The sequence below is a fragment of the Phyllobates terribilis genome, unplaced genomic scaffold (genome assembly GCF_046119375.1).
Source record: "Phyllobates terribilis strain yellow unplaced genomic scaffold, ASM4611937v1 Scaffold_11__3_contigs__length_659146591, whole genome shotgun sequence".
Lineage (NCBI taxonomy): Eukaryota > Metazoa > Chordata > Amphibia > Anura > Dendrobatidae > Phyllobates > Phyllobates terribilis.
Genome location: NW_027362771.1, coordinates 259,215,106 through 259,236,278, shown reverse-complemented (window position 1 = coordinate 259,236,278; position 21,173 = coordinate 259,215,106). Strand labels below are relative to the sequence as shown.

The 21,173-nt window shown below is 42.2% G+C and overlaps 1 protein-coding gene across 3 annotated transcripts in view; it reads left to right on the top strand.

Moving 5' to 3' along the window:
* The window catches only part of PUS7 (pseudouridine synthase 7), a 33,640-nt gene extending 25,906 nt beyond the window's left edge, over window positions 1–7,734 (top strand). For 2 of the 3 annotated variants that reach the window (XM_073652246.1, XM_073652245.1), the window contains exons 12-17: window positions 1,037–1,197; window positions 2,448–2,574; window positions 3,711–3,812; window positions 5,591–5,720; window positions 6,663–6,754; window positions 7,092–7,734. In XM_073652246.1, the coding sequence (XP_073508347.1) occupies window positions 1,037–1,197; window positions 2,448–2,574; window positions 3,711–3,812; window positions 5,591–5,720; window positions 6,663–6,754; window positions 7,092–7,228 (749 nt within the window). In that variant the 3' untranslated portion in view covers window positions 7,229–7,734. The remainder of the gene's footprint in view (window positions 1–1,036; window positions 1,198–2,447; window positions 2,575–3,710; window positions 3,813–5,590; window positions 5,721–6,662; window positions 6,755–7,091) is intronic. The other variant, XM_073652247.1, reaches the window with a different exon arrangement.
* The last annotated feature ends 13,439 nt before the right edge of the window (window positions 7,735–21,173 follow it).

The following is a 21,173-nucleotide window of genomic DNA, read 5'->3' as shown; positions in this document are numbered from 1 at the left end:
CTCCTGAAATGAGTGTCACTGATGATGCTTCGTTTCAGGGCAGCAAATGAAGCAAAAGGAGTCTCGGGATGTCCCAGATTTTATCGATTGTTATTGCATGTTTTAGCGGTGTTGTGGCAAACAACAAATGGCAATTCTGGTGTTTCAAGTTTTTTTACCTCTTTATAACATTTACAGATTGGGTTAACCCTTTACTGACTTCCGCCATACATGCACGGCAAAAGCCAGTATTGGTTATATGAAGTGAGTTCACGGGGTGAACCCGCCTCAGAGCGGAGCGCTGCCTATTACTGTTAAATACCGCTGTCAAACTCTTGACTGCGGCATTAAGGGGAATCTGTCAGCACGTTTTTGCTACCTCATCTGAGAGCAGCATGATGTAGGTAAAGAGAAGCTGAATCTAGTGATGTATCACTTAGATTACTGGGTGCAGCAGTTCTGATACAATCAGAGCTTTTAGATTTAGTATGAAGCAGAGCTGAGAAAGCTAACCCCACCCACACCGACTCTCCATGTACAAAGTCAATAGACAGTGAGCTGCCTATCACAGGAGGGGGCGTGTGAGACCAAGGCTCACATGACCATCTAGTCACAGCAATGATCATCTCCTGGTGCTAAAACAATCATTGTAAGCAAACAAAAGCACAGAGCTTGATGAGCGGCATCCCTGAAATCTGTGTTTTAACCTCTACCTCATGCTGTCTTCAGATTTAATAGCTGACAGATTCCCTTTAACAGCACACTGGCATGGGGGTGCTTCATTCTATGCGACCCTGGGGTGACGATGGGTTGCTATGACAGCCGGCGGTCTGTTGACTATCTCCATGCTGGTCATCACAGATGATCCCCATCCCTGTCTTAAATTAGTTTTTTCCCAGGTTATTCTTCTGCAGGGCTTTGTTTGCCAGGTTATTCTTTTGCAAGGATTTTTATTACAGGGTATTATCTTCCACAACTTTTTTTAAATGCTTTACATTTATGTCTTGTAACTGTGTGAAAATCACAGTTCTCCTCATTATGAGCTCTATTTTTATAGCTGAGAAGGGATATCTGGTTCAGTGCAGAGAAGAGTGGGCAAAGACAAAGGACCCAGATGCTGCACTGCAAAAACTGCCTGTTAAGCGTTGTGTAGAAGGTCAGCTGCTTCGTGGGCTTTCTAAATATGGCATGAAAAACATTGTAACAGCATTTGGCATAGTGAGTATTTTTGAATATACACTAATTGTTACATAAACTATTTACATGTTCTTGGAAGGTGTTTTATACAACATATAATTGGTTCTGGATGTTAAGTCATTATAAATTTATGTTTGGTTTTACCTGCCATACATGTTGTAACTGAAGTGCTGTAAAGGGAACCTGTTGGGTCTGATCACGTTATTCAACTGCAGATGTAGGGTTAATCTTAGGGCTTTGGAGTTGAAGTCTTTGTCCATTTTGGTGGAGTCGGTATAAAATGGACCGACTCTGACTCCTAAAATATATAATAAATTGGGTGCAGTATGTGCTGTAAAAGTTTTCAGAAGAATTTGGGAAAGTTATGAAGTGTCCTATAAATGGCTGATCTATTCCTGATCTAAGGATCTCTGCTTTTAGATGAGATGAATATATTCTGCACTTTATGTACCAGGGCTGTGGAGTCATGGAGTTGGAAGTCAGGGAGATTTGAGGAGTCGGAGGGTTTGCTTACCGACTCCACAGCCCTGGTTAATCTGCAGGTTAATAGTGTTATGAAGGTGCCCCTCCACTGTACTGATAGTGTGGTTCCTGGGAGAAAATGAACTTTTTCTCCCAGGAGCTGCTGGTTTTAAAGAGGTTGTTCACTAGTTTTACATTGATGACCTATTCTTCGGATAGGTCATCAATGTGTGATCGGCCGGGGTCTGATACTCTGCACCCCCGCCGATCTGCTGTTATTGGTGTCTGCTGCAGCCGCCGTCCGGAAGTACTTACTTGTGGAGCTGGCCATCTACTTGTAGTGGCTGCCGGAGGGTACTACACATCCGCCTCCTATTGATTTGAATAACGGGGGTGCCGGGTGTGAGACCCCGACCGATCAGACATTGATGACCTATCATAAGGATAGGCCATCAGTGTAAAAGTAGTGGACAACCTCTTTAAGACATGCAGGTGTGCCGGGCAAAATGGTACTTATCTACAGATTATCCCTATATCTGCAAGTTAACAGTGTTATCGGACCTGACAGGTTCCCATTAATGCCTGTTGTATATGTTGTGACAAGAATATTCTTTGCATACGTTGGGCAGTATTCTTTTGTGAGGATCACCTTTTTCACAACTTAAAATGCGGGGTCAGGAAAAAAGTGTATTAACTTACCGAGAGACCAAAGTTTGGAGAGAACCTACAGTTGATGTGGTTGCTTTAAATTGTGACATTTGCTGTTAAAACTTGAAATGAACAATAAATCTGTTACCATTTTCCATTAGATTCCTAGGAACAACCGGCTAATGTATGTACACAGCTATCAGAGTTATGTATGGAACAATATGGTAAGCAAGAGAATTGAGGCGTATGGACTTAAAATTGCTCCTGGGGACCTTGTGCTGAAAGGAGGTATTACAAAATGTTTTTCTTTTTAGATATGTCATCTTGTAAGTGTATGTAGAGATTTATATTTGAATTGTGTACACACACAACATGGCTATTTTCATATCACGTTTTTGCCATAAAGTTCAAGCATATGTTTTGGGTTTTGTTTTTTTTCCAGCAACTGGGGTGTGACTGGAGGCCTGTACTGACGGATCCTGTTGTCATTGACTTATATTGTTTTTTCATTTCACAAAATACTACTTGGTTCCGTTTTTTTATTTTTGACAGAACAGCGAAACATAGCAGACTGCCCTTTTCTGTTCTGTCACAAATAAAAAAACACTATCCAGATGTATAGTCTTTACCATAGAAATGAATGGCAGCAGGCTGCAACTGTATAGGCATCCGTATACAGTATAGAAGTAAATAACTTCTGCCAAAGGCTCAGTTCACATGGTCGCAGAATTTATCAGACTGCCAGATTTCTCTGTGCCCATCTGCATAGCGGATGGGTGCAGGAGCTGCCTGCTATTTATGTTCACCAGTTTGGTCCAAAAATAAAACCAGACTAAAGTATGCTATGTTTTTAGTTTTTTTTTTTAACCATACAGATTCTAGGTCCATTTGAAAAGTAGCGCTTCTGCACTAGCACATAGGCTAACATTGGTCTGAGTTGTTGTGTTTTTTTTTTCTCAGACGAAAAAAATGTTGTGTGAAAGTGCCACTTTCTCTTATTAGTGCAGCTTTCCTCACACTGGACCAGCACTTCTGTCCATACAATGGCTGCTGGTGGAGGAGCATGCGACCAGACCAGTGCATCATTCTCCTCCAATAGAAAAGCAGCTTTTCCCTGTGATGTGTTTTACTACTGGTCACATGCTCCTTCACCAGCAGTCATTGTATGGACAGAAGTGCTGGGTATATTGTAACGAAAGTTGCACTAACGATTAAAGGAGTCGGCCACTTTCTCTTGCGTAGAAATAACAAAACTGTTGTGAACACATAAGCTAAAAACAGACCTGAAATGATCATTACACTTTGCCATTGTTAATTTGTTACTGTCCTATGCTGTTTGTTAATGTCTACTACTAAAATCAAAATGTATTGATTTTCTTCTAATATGGTTATAATTTATTCAATTTCTATTTTTGCACTTACAGCGACTGCAATTGTAATTGATGAAAGTAATATTCACAGTTACACCATTCATGATGTAGTGATGCCACTGCCAGGTTTTGATGTCATATATCCGAAGCACAAACGTGAGTAAGAAATAAGTGGGTTTGTCCATTATGGTGACACATCCCCAGCCGCTCCTAAGCCATAGGAAATTGAATAAAATAATACATTAATATCTGCTATCTGACGTCTTATTCCAGAGAAATCAATGTTTTTCTTACTATGTAAATAAACTGTTAAGATCTATGGGGTGAACATAGATTTCCTCAAGAATCTATCTCCGGAGCTTATCTTAAATGAAAGGGCGCATTACCAGTGTGAGCCGTAAATCGAGAGCGCAGACTGTCCGTCATTACATCACAGCCCAAAAAATTCCTCAGTGGTAAAGGGTGATCCCCTCCTAGCTAGAACCCAAACCTACAGCGGCAGAGAGGGAGTATGACTGATCAGATTCATAAAAAAAATGAAGTTTAATAAATACATGAAATAATATATACATAAAATGTAGAAAAATAAATATCACACAGAGCGTGCTTTGCGTCATCCCGGCCCCGTCTGCCTGTGCGCTGCGCCACAGGGTTCTATTGCGCAGGCGCTGGGGAGTCACTGTCACTTCCCGGCGCCTGCGCAATAGAACCCTGCGGGGCAGTGCACAGAGAGACGGGTCTGGGAGGAAGCAAAGCGCTCTCTATGTGAGCAGCGCTTTGCGCATACTCGGGAAGTCAGGGAGCACAGTGCACATTACAGAGCCCTGTGACATGCAGTGGAGGGAGGAATATGGTAACTAAGCACATAGGCGGGGATTAATAAACAGATAGGCGGGGATTTCTTGGCGTCCCCCAGACACCAAGCCTGTGGAAAACAGAGTTTATAAAAACAGATTTCGCTGCTATCAAACCTCTACTATGGGCCATATAAGTATGTATAGATTTAATTTTCAATAAACTGTATGCCCATAGTAGAGGTCTGATATCTCCCAGGGGGTGACAGATACCCTTTAAGCTGCATGATATCCATTACTGGCATAATTAATTCTTTAGGGCTAATAGTTCCTGTACTGTGCTTTTGAGTCTGGTTCAGACTCTGTCATCCACTATTCTCTTGTGTCCATGTGACATTATTTTTCTGCATTTTATGTATATATTAATGTATTTAGTAAACTTCAATTTTTTATGAATCTGATCATTCATATTCCCTCTGTGCTGCTGTAGATTTGTGTCAGTCATTACATGCCTAACCATGGTATTTCCCCCTTACATGTAAAATAAGCTATGCAGGCAGATTCTTAGGGATATCTGTCCAGCCCATAGATTTTAACAGCTCAGTTACATATTAGGATAATGTGGATTTCTCTGGAATAAGACCTCGGATTGCAGATATCAAGTAATCACTTTATTCAACTTTCTATGACCTGCGTGCCCATATAGACTGCTTAGGTCCTACTAACAGATTTTCATTGCTTACTATGTTGGCTGGTCACCTTTTTCAAATTGTGCATCTATAACTCGAAACTTACACTGTCAGCACTGATTGAAAATGGCATATTGACATAGTGATACAAATATGATGGCTCATAACTTCAGTGTTGCACCAATTTTGGGTTATCTTCTGCAGACAAAGAGTCATAGTTAAGAAGACTGCCGTAATCTAGATAATATTGGCCACTATTCTCATTTGCAGCTCATATAAGCTTCATCTCCTATTCTGCAGTGGGTAAAAAGAGTAAACCTCATGTTTCACTTAGATAGAAGTCCATTAAGTTAAAGTCCTTTTAAAAATTGAATATAGTCCTTTTTTCTTTCTAGCCTAGTAATATTAACAGAGCATTTTTATTTTTCCTTTTTTTTGTTATTTTCTAAAGTTGCCACAGCATATGAAGAAATTCTTGCTGCTGACAAACTGGATATAAAAAACATGAGACACCGAGTAAAAGATTACTCCTTAGCTGGAGCATATAGAAAAATATTAATACGACCCCAAGACGTTAGCTGGTACGTAGTGCTTATCTGTTTTATTTCTTTCCACTCGTTTTCCCAGAGTTATGTAAAGTTATTTACCTTCTAATATCATTTTCATTAGTAAATAGGATCATTCATTGGATACATTCTGTAACTAGAACACTCATCTTAAGGGTGCTTTCACATTGCGTTCCGGCACCTGTTCGATGTCCCTGTCGGGGCTTGCGTCTGAACCCCCCCACAAAACGGGATTCGGACATATGAGCCGACGGGGCCATAGACTATAAAGGTGCCGGCAGAGCGAATGTGTGGTTTGCCATGCATAATGTTCGTGCGTGTATGCCTACTGGAGGCGGACACTCAGTCGTAGTAGACGGGTGCCAGAACACTATGCGAAAGCACCCTAAGACTTCTACACACAGTATTCATTCTGTGTGAGGCAATGCCCTGTGAGTTAAACAACGCTGCAGCACAAACCTCAATGTCCTGAATTTCAGGTTAGCTAAATTGTGACTTTGTGCACGTTCACACGAGATGGAAATGCTGTAGATTTTCTGTGTGGATTTGCGCGCACAGAAATTTGCAAACTATTACGGTATGTTCACACAGGGTGTATTTGCGGCATTTTTTTCTTCCTGCATGAAAAGCGTCGGTGTTGGAAGGAAAAATGCTGCTTACATTACATGCTTTTTTCATTCTTTTTAGTTTCTAGCTTCATTTTTTCTGCGTATTTTAGTTGCATTATTTAGGCATTCATTTGAATGGCTGAAAAAAACGCTGCAAAAAATGCTGAAAGAATTGCCATACTGCCGATTTGAAAAACACTGATTTCTCAAGGAAGAGAATAAACACAGCATATGTACGATATTTTGGATTCTATTTTATATAATTTGTGCTATTTCTAGAATTAGCTTCTATGTTCTTGTGTTTACTTACAATATATTATGGTTATTTATTTTTATTTTATTCGGTCAGGGAAGTAATTGTATATGATGATACTAAGATTCCTCTAGTTGGAACTGATATAGAGAAGATGGAAGGAAAACCATTGCCAGTCTTCAACACAGGTATGCCCATTTTGATTGTGAGGGACGTTGTTCAGAGACTTGGTAGACGTTACAGAGAAGCATAGATGTCGGCACACTACATCAGTCCCTATGCGCTGTTCAACTGCTTGAATGGAAAAAAAATGGAAATTTGATGTTGCCACTGTTGCCCAAATCTGTAATATCACTTGCTGGTAAATTCTGGGGTAAAATCTGTATTCAGTGAAGACAGAGTTTCCCAAGCAATATTGGCGTTCATGTATTCATTAATCGCAGTGTGATGATGCAGCGTGTATGTATATGTGTTATTATATATAGTATATATGTGTATTGACTAGCTCTTTGCTTTTTCTGATAGAAGGAAAATACAGAGCATTGAAGATGGAGTTCTCCCTGCCTCCATCTACGTATGCAACAATGGCTATCAGAGAAGTGCTTAAGATGGACACTAGTATCAAGAACCAGACCCAGCTGAATACTGTGTGGTTGCGCTGAGCATGTTCTGTAACGTTTCTGTGCTTTTTTTCTATCATGATTGAATAAGACATTGGTTAAACAAGTAATTTAAAAAAAAAAAAAAGTGCAAATCCTCATTTTGTTCAGTTGTTTGAAAAGTAATTTGTGTTGCGGTGTCTGTGATGAGTGCCAAAGCAGAACATAATCTTTTGAAGTGCAGTGAAAACAATCAAGTAAATGATGAAATGAGATTTGTCATCACTGAATTCGACATGTCCACTGAGTGGATAAAGCCAGATTGGTTAGTAACAGACTTCACCTGCCATTACAGTACCCCTCAATGCTATTTCGGAGTAAAGTGCTGAATAATGTGTTGAGATAGCAAAGTAAGTTAACTTTTGCATAGATTTCCCGCATAGCATATTATATTTTATCAGTGGGATTTTAACAACACGTCCTCGTAATAGTACAACCCCTGGCAAAAATTATGGAATCACCGGACTCGGAGGATGTTCATTCAGTTATTTAATATTGTTGAAAAAAAGCAGATCACAGACATGGCACAAAACTAAAGTCCCTTCAAATGGCAACTTTAGGGCTTTAAGAAACAGTAAAAGAAATAAAGATTAAAAATGTGGTACTCAGTAAGGGTAATTTTTTTCAGACCAAGCAGAGGGAAAAAATTATGGAATCACTCAATTCTGAGGAAAAAATTATGGAATCATGAAAAACAAACACACAAAAGAACACTCCAATACATCACTAGTATTTTGTTGCACCACCTCTGGCTTTAATAACAGCTTGCAGTCTCTGAGGCATGGACAAACAGTACTCTTCATCAATTTGGCTCCAACTTTCTCTGATTGATGTTGTCAGATCAGCTTTGCAGGTTGGAGCCTTGTCATGGACCATTTTCTTCAACTTCCACCAAAGATTTTCAATTGGATTGAGATCCGGACTATTAGCAGGCCGTGACATTGACATTGTGTCTTCTTTCAAGGAATGTTTTCACAGTTTTTGCTCTATGGCAGGATGCATTATCATCTTGAAAAATGATGTCATCATCCCCAAACATCCTTTCAATTGATGGGATAAGAAAACTGTCCAAAATATCAATATAAACTTGGGCATTTATTGAAGATGTAATGACAGCCATCTCCCCAGTGCCTTTACCTGACATGCAGCCCCATATCATCAATGACTGTGGAAATTTGCATGTTCTCTTCATGCATTCATCTTTATAAATCTCATTGGAACGGCACCAAACAAAAAGTTCCAGCATCATCACCTTGCCCAATCCAGATTCGCGATTCATCACTGAATATGACTTTCATCCAGTCATCCACAGTCCACGATTGCTTTTCCTTAGCCCATTGTAACCTTGTTTTTTTCTGTTTAGGTGTTAATGATGGCTTATGTTTAGCTTTTCTGTATGTAAATCCCATTTATTTTAGGCGGTTTCTTACAGTTCGGTCACAGACATTGACTCCAGTTTCCTCCCATTCGTTCCTCATTAGTTTTGTTGTGCATTTCCTGTTTTGGATACATATTACTTTAAGTTTCTATTCTTGTTTAGGGTTGAGCGAGTATCTTCCGTCCGAGTATGCTCGGGCTGAGCACCGAGTATTTATAGCTGCTCGGTGATGAGGTTAAATCGCTCCCGTGTGCATGATTTGCAACTGTTTGACAGCTTTATTACATGGGAGGAATGTGTAAGAAATAGACATTCCTCACATGTAGTAAAACTGTCAAACAGTCGCAAATCCTGCACACGGGAGTGATTCAAACATATCACCAAGCAGCTGTAAATAAATACTCAGAGCTCGGCCCAAGCATACTCGGCGAAAGGGTTAATAGAACATACTCGCTCAACACTAGTCTTGATGCTTTGATGTTTTCCTTGGTCTACCAGTATGTTTGACTTTAACAACCTTCCCATGTTGTTTGTATTTGGTCCAGATTTTAGACACAGCTGACTGTGAACAACCAACATCTTTTCAACATTGCGTGATGATTTACCTTCTTTTAAGAGTTTGATAATCCTCTCCTTTGTTTCAATTGACATCTCTCATGTTGGAGCCATGATTCATGTCAGTCCACTTGATGCAACAGCTCTCCAATGTGTGATCACTCCTTTTTAGATGCAGACTAACGAGCAGATCTAATTTGATGCAGGTGTTAGTTTTGGAAATGAAAATTTATAGTGTGATTCCATAATTTTTTCCTCAGAATTTAGTTATTCCATAATTTTTTCCCTCTGCTTGGTCTGAAAAAAGTTACCCTTCCTGAGTACAACATTTTTTATCTTGATTTCTTGTGTTTCTTAAAGCCATAAAGTTGCCATTTGAAATTACTTTAGTTTTGTGCCATGTCTGTGATCTGCTTTTTTTCAACAACATTAAACAACTGAATGAACATCCTCCGAGCCCGGTGATTCCATAATTTTTGCCAGGGGTTGTATAACCTAACACAAGCAACAGTTAGTCTGTTTCTATGGAGTGCCTGGGAAAATGTTGTGCTGATAATGCTTAGTAAACCTTTGTAAGAGTATGCAATTAAGGTCATAAGCTTAAAGGAAATCCCTGTCAGTAAAATCAACCCTCCTGAGCCGTCTACATGGTCGTGCATGTCTTAGAAAATTAATATCTTTGATGCGATGTCTTATTCCAGGGAAATCCACGCTTTTCTTAATATGTAAATGAGCAATTAATATCTCAAGGCGAGACACAGATCTCCCAGAAAACCAGTACAGCTGTGCCTGATTACAACTAATACTTACTCCACTTCCATCCCAAAGACAGCATCTTACTGCAGATGTGTTTGTACTGAGACAATGCTCAGCTCTGCTGTAATGTAAGTTTTAGTCACACACAGCTCTGCAGTGAAATCAGGAGAGCAGCCATTACATATCACACTGGCAACGTTCCCTTTCATTTACCATAAGCTCTGGAGGCAGATTCTCAAGTGAGATCTATGTCCAGCCTAGACAGCTTGAAAACTCCTTTATATATTAAGGCCTCATTCACACTTCTGTGTTTTGAATACATTTGTGAATAAATGGTACCATGTGATCAGTGTGTCATCAGTGTTTTTCACGGACGGATCAATTCAAGTTTCTCCTATCCTTTGCAGTGTTAATTACACACAGCCTGCGGACACCACACTGATGCCACCCGTGTGCTGTACGTGTTTTTCATAGACCTGTATTGGCACTTTTTTTTGTCCAGAAAAAACATACATGTCTTCTTGAGTTTTGCACGGACACCCGGACCGAGAAAAAACATGAACTTGTGAATAACCCCATAGATTATAATGGGTATGTGTTCTATCTGTGAAAAAAAACTGATCGGCCTCATTCAGACATATGTGTTCTAAGAAAAACATGGATTTCTTTGCAATAAGACATTGGATGGCAGTTATCAAGGTATCATTTTATACAACATTCTATGATCTACTTGCCCATGTAGACTGCTTTGGAGAATTAATCCTTCTGACAGATTCCTTTTAAACGGGTTGTCCACTACTACTTTATATGATCCCCCAATGTATTCCCCCAGGGCCCATAAGTGTTTCTCTAAATACCTTGTTGTGCCTTTTCTGCCTGTGAGCGGCACTATCACTCGCCGCTCACAGGCATCACGTGACCCCCCAGCTGCAGCCGGCTCTGACATCCGCTGATGTCACGTCAAGTTCCGGCTGCAGAAGGGGTACTCACTTCTGCGTTCCACGGTGGACGCTGTGCTATGGGCAGGGTTACCCAGCACGTCACACCCGACATCCACCGCGCGTTCTCCCTCTCCTAATTCACTGGGAAAACGCGTGGTGCATCCACCGCGGAGAGCGCGTCACTGATGTCACGCCTCTCTTGACGTGACATAAGTGACGGGTCACGTGATTCCTCTGAGCGGCCAGCGATGGCGCCGCTCAGAGGCAGAAAAGGCACCACAAGGTATTTACAAAAACACTTCTTGGCCCCGGGGGGATACATTAGGGGGTTCATATAAAGTAGTGGACAACTTCTTTAATAGTGTACAAAACAGTTTCTGCATATCTCCTGAAATTGTTATTTTTTCTGTCTTATCCCATTAACTAATCCAGGGTTTTATGTTTTCTTAAGAAACTTTTCTAAAAATCCTTCCTTTTCTAAGCACGACTCTCCTCTACCTAGGCTTCTTTACACATAATATTCATGAGGTCAACTTACGCTTACCTCGTTGTGGTGAAAAAGACGTTTATATCTTGCACCAGTAAAACGGGAAAAGATTTTGGAGAGTGGGTCTCCAGAATATGTGAAAGGCCAACAAAGTAAAACTGCTGACTTGGAATACATCAATCCCTATGAAATGTTTTTTTTTCTTTGTTTCCTTATTGTATAAAATGTTTTTTTATGTTGAAACATTGGACTTTTATGTTTTATAATCTTATAAGAACTTATTTTTTCCAAGAGAAAATAAGAACACATACTGTTTAAGTTTAAAAAATGTTGTAAAGCAATCTGAAAACTGTTTTGTTGATGTATGCTTTTATGTTTCTAGATATCTTATAAAGTCATTTTATTAATAAATCGAGTGAATATAAATGTGTTTGGGTATTATTCTGTAACAGAATGGTGCAACAATGGTTTTGAAACGCATTATATGTCATCACTGGCAAAAAGTTTGGCTTTAAATTAGCAATACAATGCTAGGACACATGTCAGGTTTGCCATTGAGGTATAAAAGCAGTGGAGAAAGGATTGCACATGTCCCCAGCTCTCCATTAATGTCTTTAGTAATTTAACAAACAGTAGATGCATGTATTATATTTAAAGGGAGACTGTGGCCCCCAAAACTCAATATTAAACCGTTTATACATTCATGTATGCGACTCAGCCCCCAAAAATCATATTTGTATTGTAGATTTTATTAATTGCTTTTTATATAAAAAAATTGTCTTGTAGATATGTAAATTAGGGACACACTTGGTGTAGCCAAGAGCTTGGTGAACTGTTTTGCTCACTCGGTTACAATCCTCCACGTACTTATGTTGATTGACAGCGTTTTTCTTTGTAGCATTGCCTATATTGAATCCTCCGCCTCAACCCACATACTAAAACGGCAAGAGCATAGCAAGTGCAAACACAGTGTCAGTCACGAGCTAATCTTCCTCTCCTGCCCGCATCAGCCGCCCGCTACTATGTGATCCTTCTTACAGTGAATGGCTGCTGCAGACAGGAGAGGGGGATGAGAAAGCAACTGCACACACTGACACTGAGTGCTCACAGGCTCTTACAATGAGTGTGTGCAGGGTTGAGGATTCGATTTAGGCAGCACTTCAAAGCGAGCATTGTCAATCAACCTAAAGGGAGGTGCAGAGCATTGTAATTGAGAGGCATAAAGGTGCATGGAGGTCCCCTCCCTTACATACTTTTTTTTTAATGTAAAGCGCAATAAGTAAAATCTACACCACAAGTATGAGTAAGTCCCCTATATGAATGTATAAATGGTTTAATTGGAATTTTGGGGGTGACTCTAGCTAGCACAAAAGACTCCCCTAAAATCACATTTATTATTCCATTAAAAAGTCCAATAACAAAACGAAAAAGAAAAAAAGATAGATCAATAAATATGACGCATCACAGATACAGTATTTTTAACTTGGTGTAACTACATAATCGTATATACTCACCAGAAGGGGATAAAACGGTAGGCAACAAAAGCTAGCGGGAGAGGATTATATGTATGAGGATGTTCCTACAAAGCCCCTAGGTAGATAGATATCTGCCTAGCCGCAGAGGTTGGCACCCTCCATAAGGCAATGCAAATTTGGTCCCCCCGCTTTACGTAGTCTCACTTTAGATGAACCTCACGTTCCCTCAAATATTAGTACAAATCAAGAGGCAATTGTGAGAAAAAACAATCCCTATAAGTTCTAAAAATCATCTGCAAGCAGAAATAGCAGACCATGAGAACATCCCATATACAGCCCTTAAGTGGGGTAATGCAATTGATAAATGAAAAAAAAGCATATGAGACGTTGGATAACGTTCAAACTCTCACATTGGCACTGTGAAAATCTCAGATTTGTGAGTTTTAATAATCACCTAGGCAGGTTAACAATGCAACAATATTTTATTCCTTACATCCATGGTAATACAGCAATTCCAGGTAAATGTCCAAAATGCAATGGTCTCAGTTCTCAAGATCCCCTCCCCGGGGCAGTAGTTCGACTCCTTTGTGCCAAGCGATACTCGCTCTCCCCCAACTTTTGGTTGGCCCACAGATTTCGTATCTCCAACCAGTATAGTCTGTAGGCACAGTCCACGATCCTTCAGACGTCCGATAAAACGATGGAAGCAAAGGTATCCACTAGCAACAGTCCTTTCAGAAAGTTTAAATCCCAACAACATATCCCACAACTGTAGCACGTTCATCCATCCCAGTCGGTACTGATCTCCAAAACTCCATATGCCATCGATCCATCCATGGTCTAGGTCCTCAGATTAGGTCCTCAGATTAGATCCTACCCCTTCGACATCATTCCACCAACTCCCCACTAAACATGTGGCTTCGTTTCTCCTTCACTGGGCTCAGGCCCCTGAATGGGCAGAACTGCTGTCACCCGTCCCCCACCCCCTCCAAAGCTAAGTGTGCATTAGTGAGGTATTTTTCCCAGGTCGAACCCATCACCTGGGTCTGCATGTGAGACTCCCTGTGGTGACTGCTCCGCCGGATCTATTTTCAACACTCAAACATTGGGCCTAGTTGCTGTTTGAACAATGGTTAGAGGCTCCTGAGATACTAGTGAGATTACTGGAATGCTGGACACTTTACAAGTGAAATTAGTGCACATACTGACGAGCAAGCAGAACATTAATAAAACACAGCAAGAAATGACTAATAAAACACCACAATAAGATTGACTAAAATCGGTGCTCCGTGCTGGAAAAGTCTTAAGCAAATGGGCAGCTCCTCACAGGAACCTATCAGCAATCACCTTAATATTGCACAGAGGTATGTACCCCATAGTTACCGATACACATACATTACTGCAGCCTGATTGTGTTTCCCCTTTCAATTTTCGGAGCAGGCCATCGGAGCAAAAATTCACGTTCCCGGGGACATCCTGATGTCAGCGTGCCAGCCTATGTACCTGCTGAGCGATGACGTGCCATGTTTGTTAGGAGCCAAGGGGATTAGAATCATTGCATACGTTCATCCCAGGTAAATCTAGTGCGCATGTCAGCTCCCTCAGTTACCAGAGGCTATTTGTTATGCAACTGACTAGCGCACTAATTCCTAGTTCAAGTAGAAGCAGTGCGAATGTCAGCGCCCCTGGCCACTAGAGGATAAAAGATTCTCTTTGGGCTACGTTCCCAGGGTGAGCTTTTAGTCTCATAGTTCCAGAAAAGTGGATGGGATTTATAGAAATCTCTTGCCCACTGTGCTTCCTTTTAACTATGTAAACTCACCTGTGGTGCGGGTTTCAAATTCGCAGCATGTCAATTTCTCTTGTGGGTACGCTGAGTTTTCTGTGCGGAATTTCCCCATAGACTTGCATTAGGTGCGGAAAATCCGCAGGTAGAAAACGCTCATGCATTTTTAGCTTGTTTCCACAGCGGAAACGTACCAACACTGCATGTTATCCGCACATAAGTATGTCAATAAAGTTTTGTCAAAACCAAATACCAGGAAGTATGAAAAACAAAGCAGCTTTATTTAAAACGTGACAAACCAACAGGAGACAACAACCGCAGCATCAAAAACGTGATAAAAACACGTTAAAAACACACAAAAACGCAATATAAAAATAAAAGTAACCCAATTTAAATAATGGTGCAGAAATTCTGCAACATCAAAAATGTACCAAAAGCTCATAGTGGGAACGTAGCCTTAAAGTAGAAAAACCAGGTTAGCTATATAAAAACACAATGGCCCCTATCCATTTAGACTTACGTTTTGTACGCCAGATATGCCGAATTCAAAGAGCAATGGACGCTACTTAGTTAATTCAGGGCATCTTATCAGTGGTGTGCATCTCCATGCAATTGCGCCAGAAATATTACTCCGGTCAGTTAGAAACGCCTCCACTTTTCATGAATTTGACAGGTGGCCATAACCTATGTTGGCAGAGCAGTCTGAGATTGGCATAAAAACGCCTTTATTTGAATGCTACTTTGATGAATCAGGGACAATGTCAATATGCCTCCAAAGAGAAGTGTTTTCATAGGGACCCATCTGACTTCTAATAGAACTAGCTCAATGTCTTCTGAAGGTTTTCCATGTTTTAACATGTTCAAGTTTCCCTTTCACACCAAAAAGAGAATATCACCCATAAAGGTCATGTGAGCAAAGCTGGAAGAAGTTTTCTTAATAGTATATGAATATGATGCCTTTCAGATGTTGGTGTACCCGCTGAGTTTTTGAAGCAGATGACGCTTCAGGAAAATGCCCAAAACCTCTTGTTCCGTCTGATTGGAGTTTAATCCTATGTCATCAATGCCGCACTTCCTACAATATATACTATATCATATCACTTGGAAAATGCAACAAATAAGCTGAGCAGCCTGGCAATTTTAATACAGAATTGTACTACCATCCAGGGGCATGAATAGCAATCATGGGGCCACATAGCAGAAGTCCTTATTGCCTCCCCCCCCCAACAAAAAAAATATCACAGAAGAGCATATCTCACAACTTTGTAGACCTTGCAATGTAACTTTGCTCTTATTTAAGCCCCTTAGTGTTTCCACTCTCTGAGATACTACTTTCACTGCCCACATACATTTTGATGCCAATGAAAGTGCCCCCCAAACACTGGGATACCATTACAGTGAATTCCTCTAGTACACTCCACAAGCAAAGTATGATGACCCCACAGTACCCCCTTGCAAAGTATATTACCCCACAGTTCCCACACACACAGTATGATGACCCCTCCCACATAGTATGAGGACCCCACAACCCTCCACACAATATGCTGGACCCTCGTACGAGAGAATCGGATCGATTCTGTAAATGACACTCGGCTCAAACTCTGTCAGTGTCATATCACTGTGATCTGATTCTCTCGTATGAAAGAATCATATCATAGGTTTGGCGAAGAGGGAGAACAGAATTTCTCCATTGTCTTTATCCACAGATGTCGGACTGCGCTCGGATTACATCCGAGTCCAGTCCGATGTTTCACACGCACCATAGACTTGTATGGGTGCGCATGGTCCAATACTCGGATGCATTTGCAGCATGATGCTCAGATTGTTTTCTCATGCTGAATTGTTATGGGAAAAGAATAACCGATCTGCACTGCCCCATACTATAAGATGATTGCTAGGGCTCACCGATAAAACATCGGCCATGTTGTACACTCGTGTGAACGAGCCCTTATAGTGCTAAATGAATAGAGTGGACTCCCAGTTATGGGTTGGCCCCGATCAGGCTCGGCGTCAGCACCCGAGCAAGTGCAGAGGCACTGAGCAGGCGGGGGGGCCAACTCGCCGTTGGGCACCCCGCAGCGCTATGGGACCCGTGAGCGGAGGAGAGCGGTGCCAGCGCCCCCCCCCCTGCCCCGCGCTTACTCAGGGCCCCGGCAGCCGGCACAATACTTACCTCTCCCCGTGCCTCCGCTGCAGGTCCTGTCTCTTCCGCGGCTGCTGCACTGTGACATCTCAGGTCAGAGTGTGCGGTGACGTCTTTCCACCGCGCCCTATACTGAGCAGTCACAGCACAGAGCAGGAAGACGCCGGCGACGCAGCTGAGGAGTCCGGAGCAGCGGCAGCAGGTGAGGAGAAGTGACGTGAGTATTTGATTTTTTTTTTCATGTATGGAGGCATGGGGGGGTGATATCCTGCATGGAGCATTATATGGGGGCATCTGCATGGGCATTATATGGGGGCCCAGCAGGAGGCATTATATGGGGGCATCTGCATGGGGCATTAAATAGGGGCCCAGCATGAGGCATTATATATCGGGGCACCTGCATGGGGCATTATATGGGGGGCCCAGCAGGAGGCATTATATGGGGGCATCTGCTTAGGGCATTATATGGAGGCATAGCCTGCATGGGGCATTATATGGGGGCCAGTATTCTGCATGGGGCATTATATAGGGGCCAGTATTATGTATAGAGCAGGGGTCCTTCAGGCTGCTTCATGCGGCCCGCAGGCACCATAGACCCCGATCACGGCCCGGTCCAGGAGCTGCCGACAGCTGCGCTTCAGTTCAGTGTATTGCCGCACAGAGACCGGCTCTCTGCACAGCAATACCCGTGGCAGAAGCCGGCCTATCAGAGGCCAGCAGCTGACATCTGCGTCCCAGCGCAGCAGCGTATGACGTCACTGACACGCGCAGATGTCAGCTGCTGGCCTCTGATAGGCCGGCGGCTGCCACTGGTATTGCTGTGCAGAGAGCCAGTCTCTGCGCGGCAATACAGTGAACTAAAGCGCAGCTGCCGGCAGCTCCTGGACCGGGCCGCGATCGGGGGCTATGGTGCCTGCGGGCCACAGGAGCAGAAAGGACGCCGAGGCAACGGAGGACAGGTGAGAAGAATCTTTTTTTTTCTCTTGTATGTGTAGAACGGCACAAGGGACAGTCCTCCAAGATGGGGACCAGACTGGGGACAGTCCTAAAACATGGGGACCAGGCTGGGCACAGTCCTAAAACATGGGGACCAGGCTGGGGACAGTCCAAAACATGGGGACCAGGCTGGGGACAGTCTTAAAACATGGGGACCAAGCTGGGGACATTACTACAAGAGGGGGACCAGGATGGGGACATTCCTAGAAGATGGGGACATTACAACAAGATGGGGACCAGGATGGGGCATTACTACAAGATGAGGACATATCTACAATATGGGGACCGGTATGTAACATTACGACAATATGTGGCCCAGTATGGAATATTACGACAAGATGTGGACAAAGATGGGGGACATTACTACAAGATTTTGGCAGAAAAACTTCAAAATAAAGCATGAAAAAATATTTTGCCACTAAAAATGCTGCTTTATATCTAAACTAAAGTAAACAAAAAAAGTGCATGTTTTATTATCGCCACATCCATAACAACCCAAGCTATGAAAAATAAAACAGCAAAAATGTTCAAAAGGTGTATAGAAAAAAAATGGTATCACTAAAAATGTCACTTTGTCCTGCAAAGAATGCAGCCCCCCAAATTAAAAATGTTTCCGTATGTGGCCCATATACCCAGCCGAGTTTGAGACCCCTGGTATAGAGCATTACAATGGGGCCAATATTCTGTATGGAGCATTATATGGGGGCCAGTATCCTGTATGGAGCATTACATGGAGGCCAGTATTCTGTATGGAGCGTTATATGGGGGCCAGTATTCTGCATGGAGCATTATATGGGGTCCATTATTCTGTATGGAGCATTATATGGGGTCCATTATTCTGTATGGAGCATTATATGGGGCCTATAATACTGTATGGAGGACTATTTGGTGCCCAGAATACTGTATGGAGCACTATGAGGGGCCCATTATACCATATGGAGCACTATGTAGGGCCCATAATACTGTATGGAGGACAATGTGGGGCCCATAATACTGTATGGAGGACTATGGGGAGTGCATTATACTGTATGGAGGACAATATGGTGCCCATAATACTGTATGGAGGACTATTTGGTGCCATAACACTGTATGGAGGACTATACTGTCCAGTCTGCACTGTGCGCTGTGAGGATTCGCCAGTTTCTGAGCTATTGTAGAATTTACAATAGATATCGGTCATGTAATGTAAGAAGTGAAATCTCTGGCATTGTACTATATATATATATATATATATATATATATATATACAGTACAGACCAAAAGTTTGGACACACCTCCTCATTTAAAGATTTTTCTGTATTTTCATGACTATGAAAATTGTACATTCACACTGAAGGCATCAAAACTATGAATTAACACATGTGGAATTATAAACTTAACAAAAAAGTGTGAAACAACTGAAAATATGTCTTATATTCTAGGTTCTTCAAAGTAGCCACCTTTTGCTTTGATGACTGCTTTGCACACTCTTGGCATTCTCTTGATGAGCTTCAAGAGGTAGTCACCGGAAATGGTCTTCCAACAATCTTGAAGGAGTTCCCAGAGATGCTTATCATTTGTTGGCCCTTTTGCCTTCACTCTGCGGTCCAGCTCACCCCAAACCATCTCGAATGGGTTCAGGTCTGGTGACTGTGGAGGCCAGGTCATCTGGCGTAGCACCCCATCACTCTCATTCTTGGTCAAATAGCCCTTACACAGCCTGGAGGTGTGTTTGGGGTCATTGCCCTGTTGAAAAATAAATGATGGTCCAACTAAACGCAAACCGGATTGAATAGCATGCCGCTGCAAGATGCTGTGGTAGCCATGCTGGTTCAGTATGCCTTCAATTTTGAATAAATCCCCAACAGAGTCACCAGCAAAGCACCCCCACACCATCACACCTCCTCCTCCATGCTTCACGGTGGGAACCAGGAATGTAGAGTCCATCCGTTCACTTTTTCTGCGTCGCACAAAGACACGGTGGTTGGAACCAAAGATCTCAAATTTGGACTCATCAGACCAAAGCAGATTTCCACTGGTCTAATGTCCATTCCTTGTGTTCTTTAGCCCAATCAAGTCTCTTCTGCTTGTTGCCTGTCCTTAGCAGTGGTTTCCTAGCAGCTATTTTACCATGAAGGCCTGCTGCACAAAGTCTCCTCTTAACAGTTGTTGAAGAGATGTGTCTGCTGCTAGAACTCTATGTGGCAATGACCTGGTCTCTAATCTGAGCTGCTGTTAACCTGCGATTTCTGAGGCTGGTGACTCGGATAAACTTATCCTCAGAAGGAGAGGTGACTCTTGGTCTTCCTTTCCTGGGGCGGTCCTCATGTGAGCCAGTTTCTTTGTAGCGCTTCATGGTTTTTGCAACTGCACTTGGGGACACTTTCAAAGTTTGCCCAATTTTTCGCACTGACTGACCTTCATTTCTTAAAGTGATGATGGACACTCGTTTTTCTTTACTTAGCTGCTTTTTTCTTGCCATAATACAAATTCTAACAGTCTATTCAGTAGGACTGTCAGCTGTGTATCCACCAGACTTCTGCACAATAAAAACACAACTGATGGTCCCAACCCCATTTATAAGGCAAGAAATCCCACTTATTAAACCTGACAGAGCACACCTGTGAAGTGAAAACCATTTCCGGTGACTACCTCTTGAAGCTCATCAAGAGAATGCCAAGAGTGTGCAAAGCAGTCATCAAAGCAAAAGGTGGCTACTTTGAAGAACCTAGAATATAAGACATATTTTCAGTTGTTTCACACTTTCACACTGTTAAGTATATAATTCCACATGTGTTAATTCATAGTTTTGATGCCTTCAGTGTGAATGTACAATTTTCAAAGTTATGAAAATACAGAAAAATCTTTAAATGAGAAGGTGTGTCCAAACTTTTGGTCTGTACTGTGTATATTTCTCTGCGGTATCTGTGCATCATGAATCGTGGTATGTGATAAAAGGGCCCACTGAGACTCTTTCGTCCTGGGCCCACGAAAACCTGGAGCCTGCGCTGGCCCCGATCTGGGAGGGATGAGCTTCACTACACAGGACCATAATACTACAGCAATATAAACCAACTGTGATTGTATAAAGGGGATGTCACCGACTGGACATCTCATTCTGACACCACCCCAATATAACTAAAAAATAAGCATCCTTCCCCCCCTGGACTGGCTCTAAGCACTGTGCCCAGCAATCTCCTGACGCTGCAGCCGATCAGAGGCCAGACACCCTCTTTTAGTAGAGCAGCAGACATGTAGGGACATCATTGCACGTTTATCCTGTCTATTGAGGCGGAGAATGTGCCGAGTCCATATGACAGAGCGGCCAGTACATCTCCGCCACTCTCCAGATGAACCAGCCGATCACAGATCGGGCGATAATCGTCGCCAGCACAACCAGTAATCTGCCCCGCACTTGGCGTACTGTATAAAGTTTATTCAAAAAAAAAAAA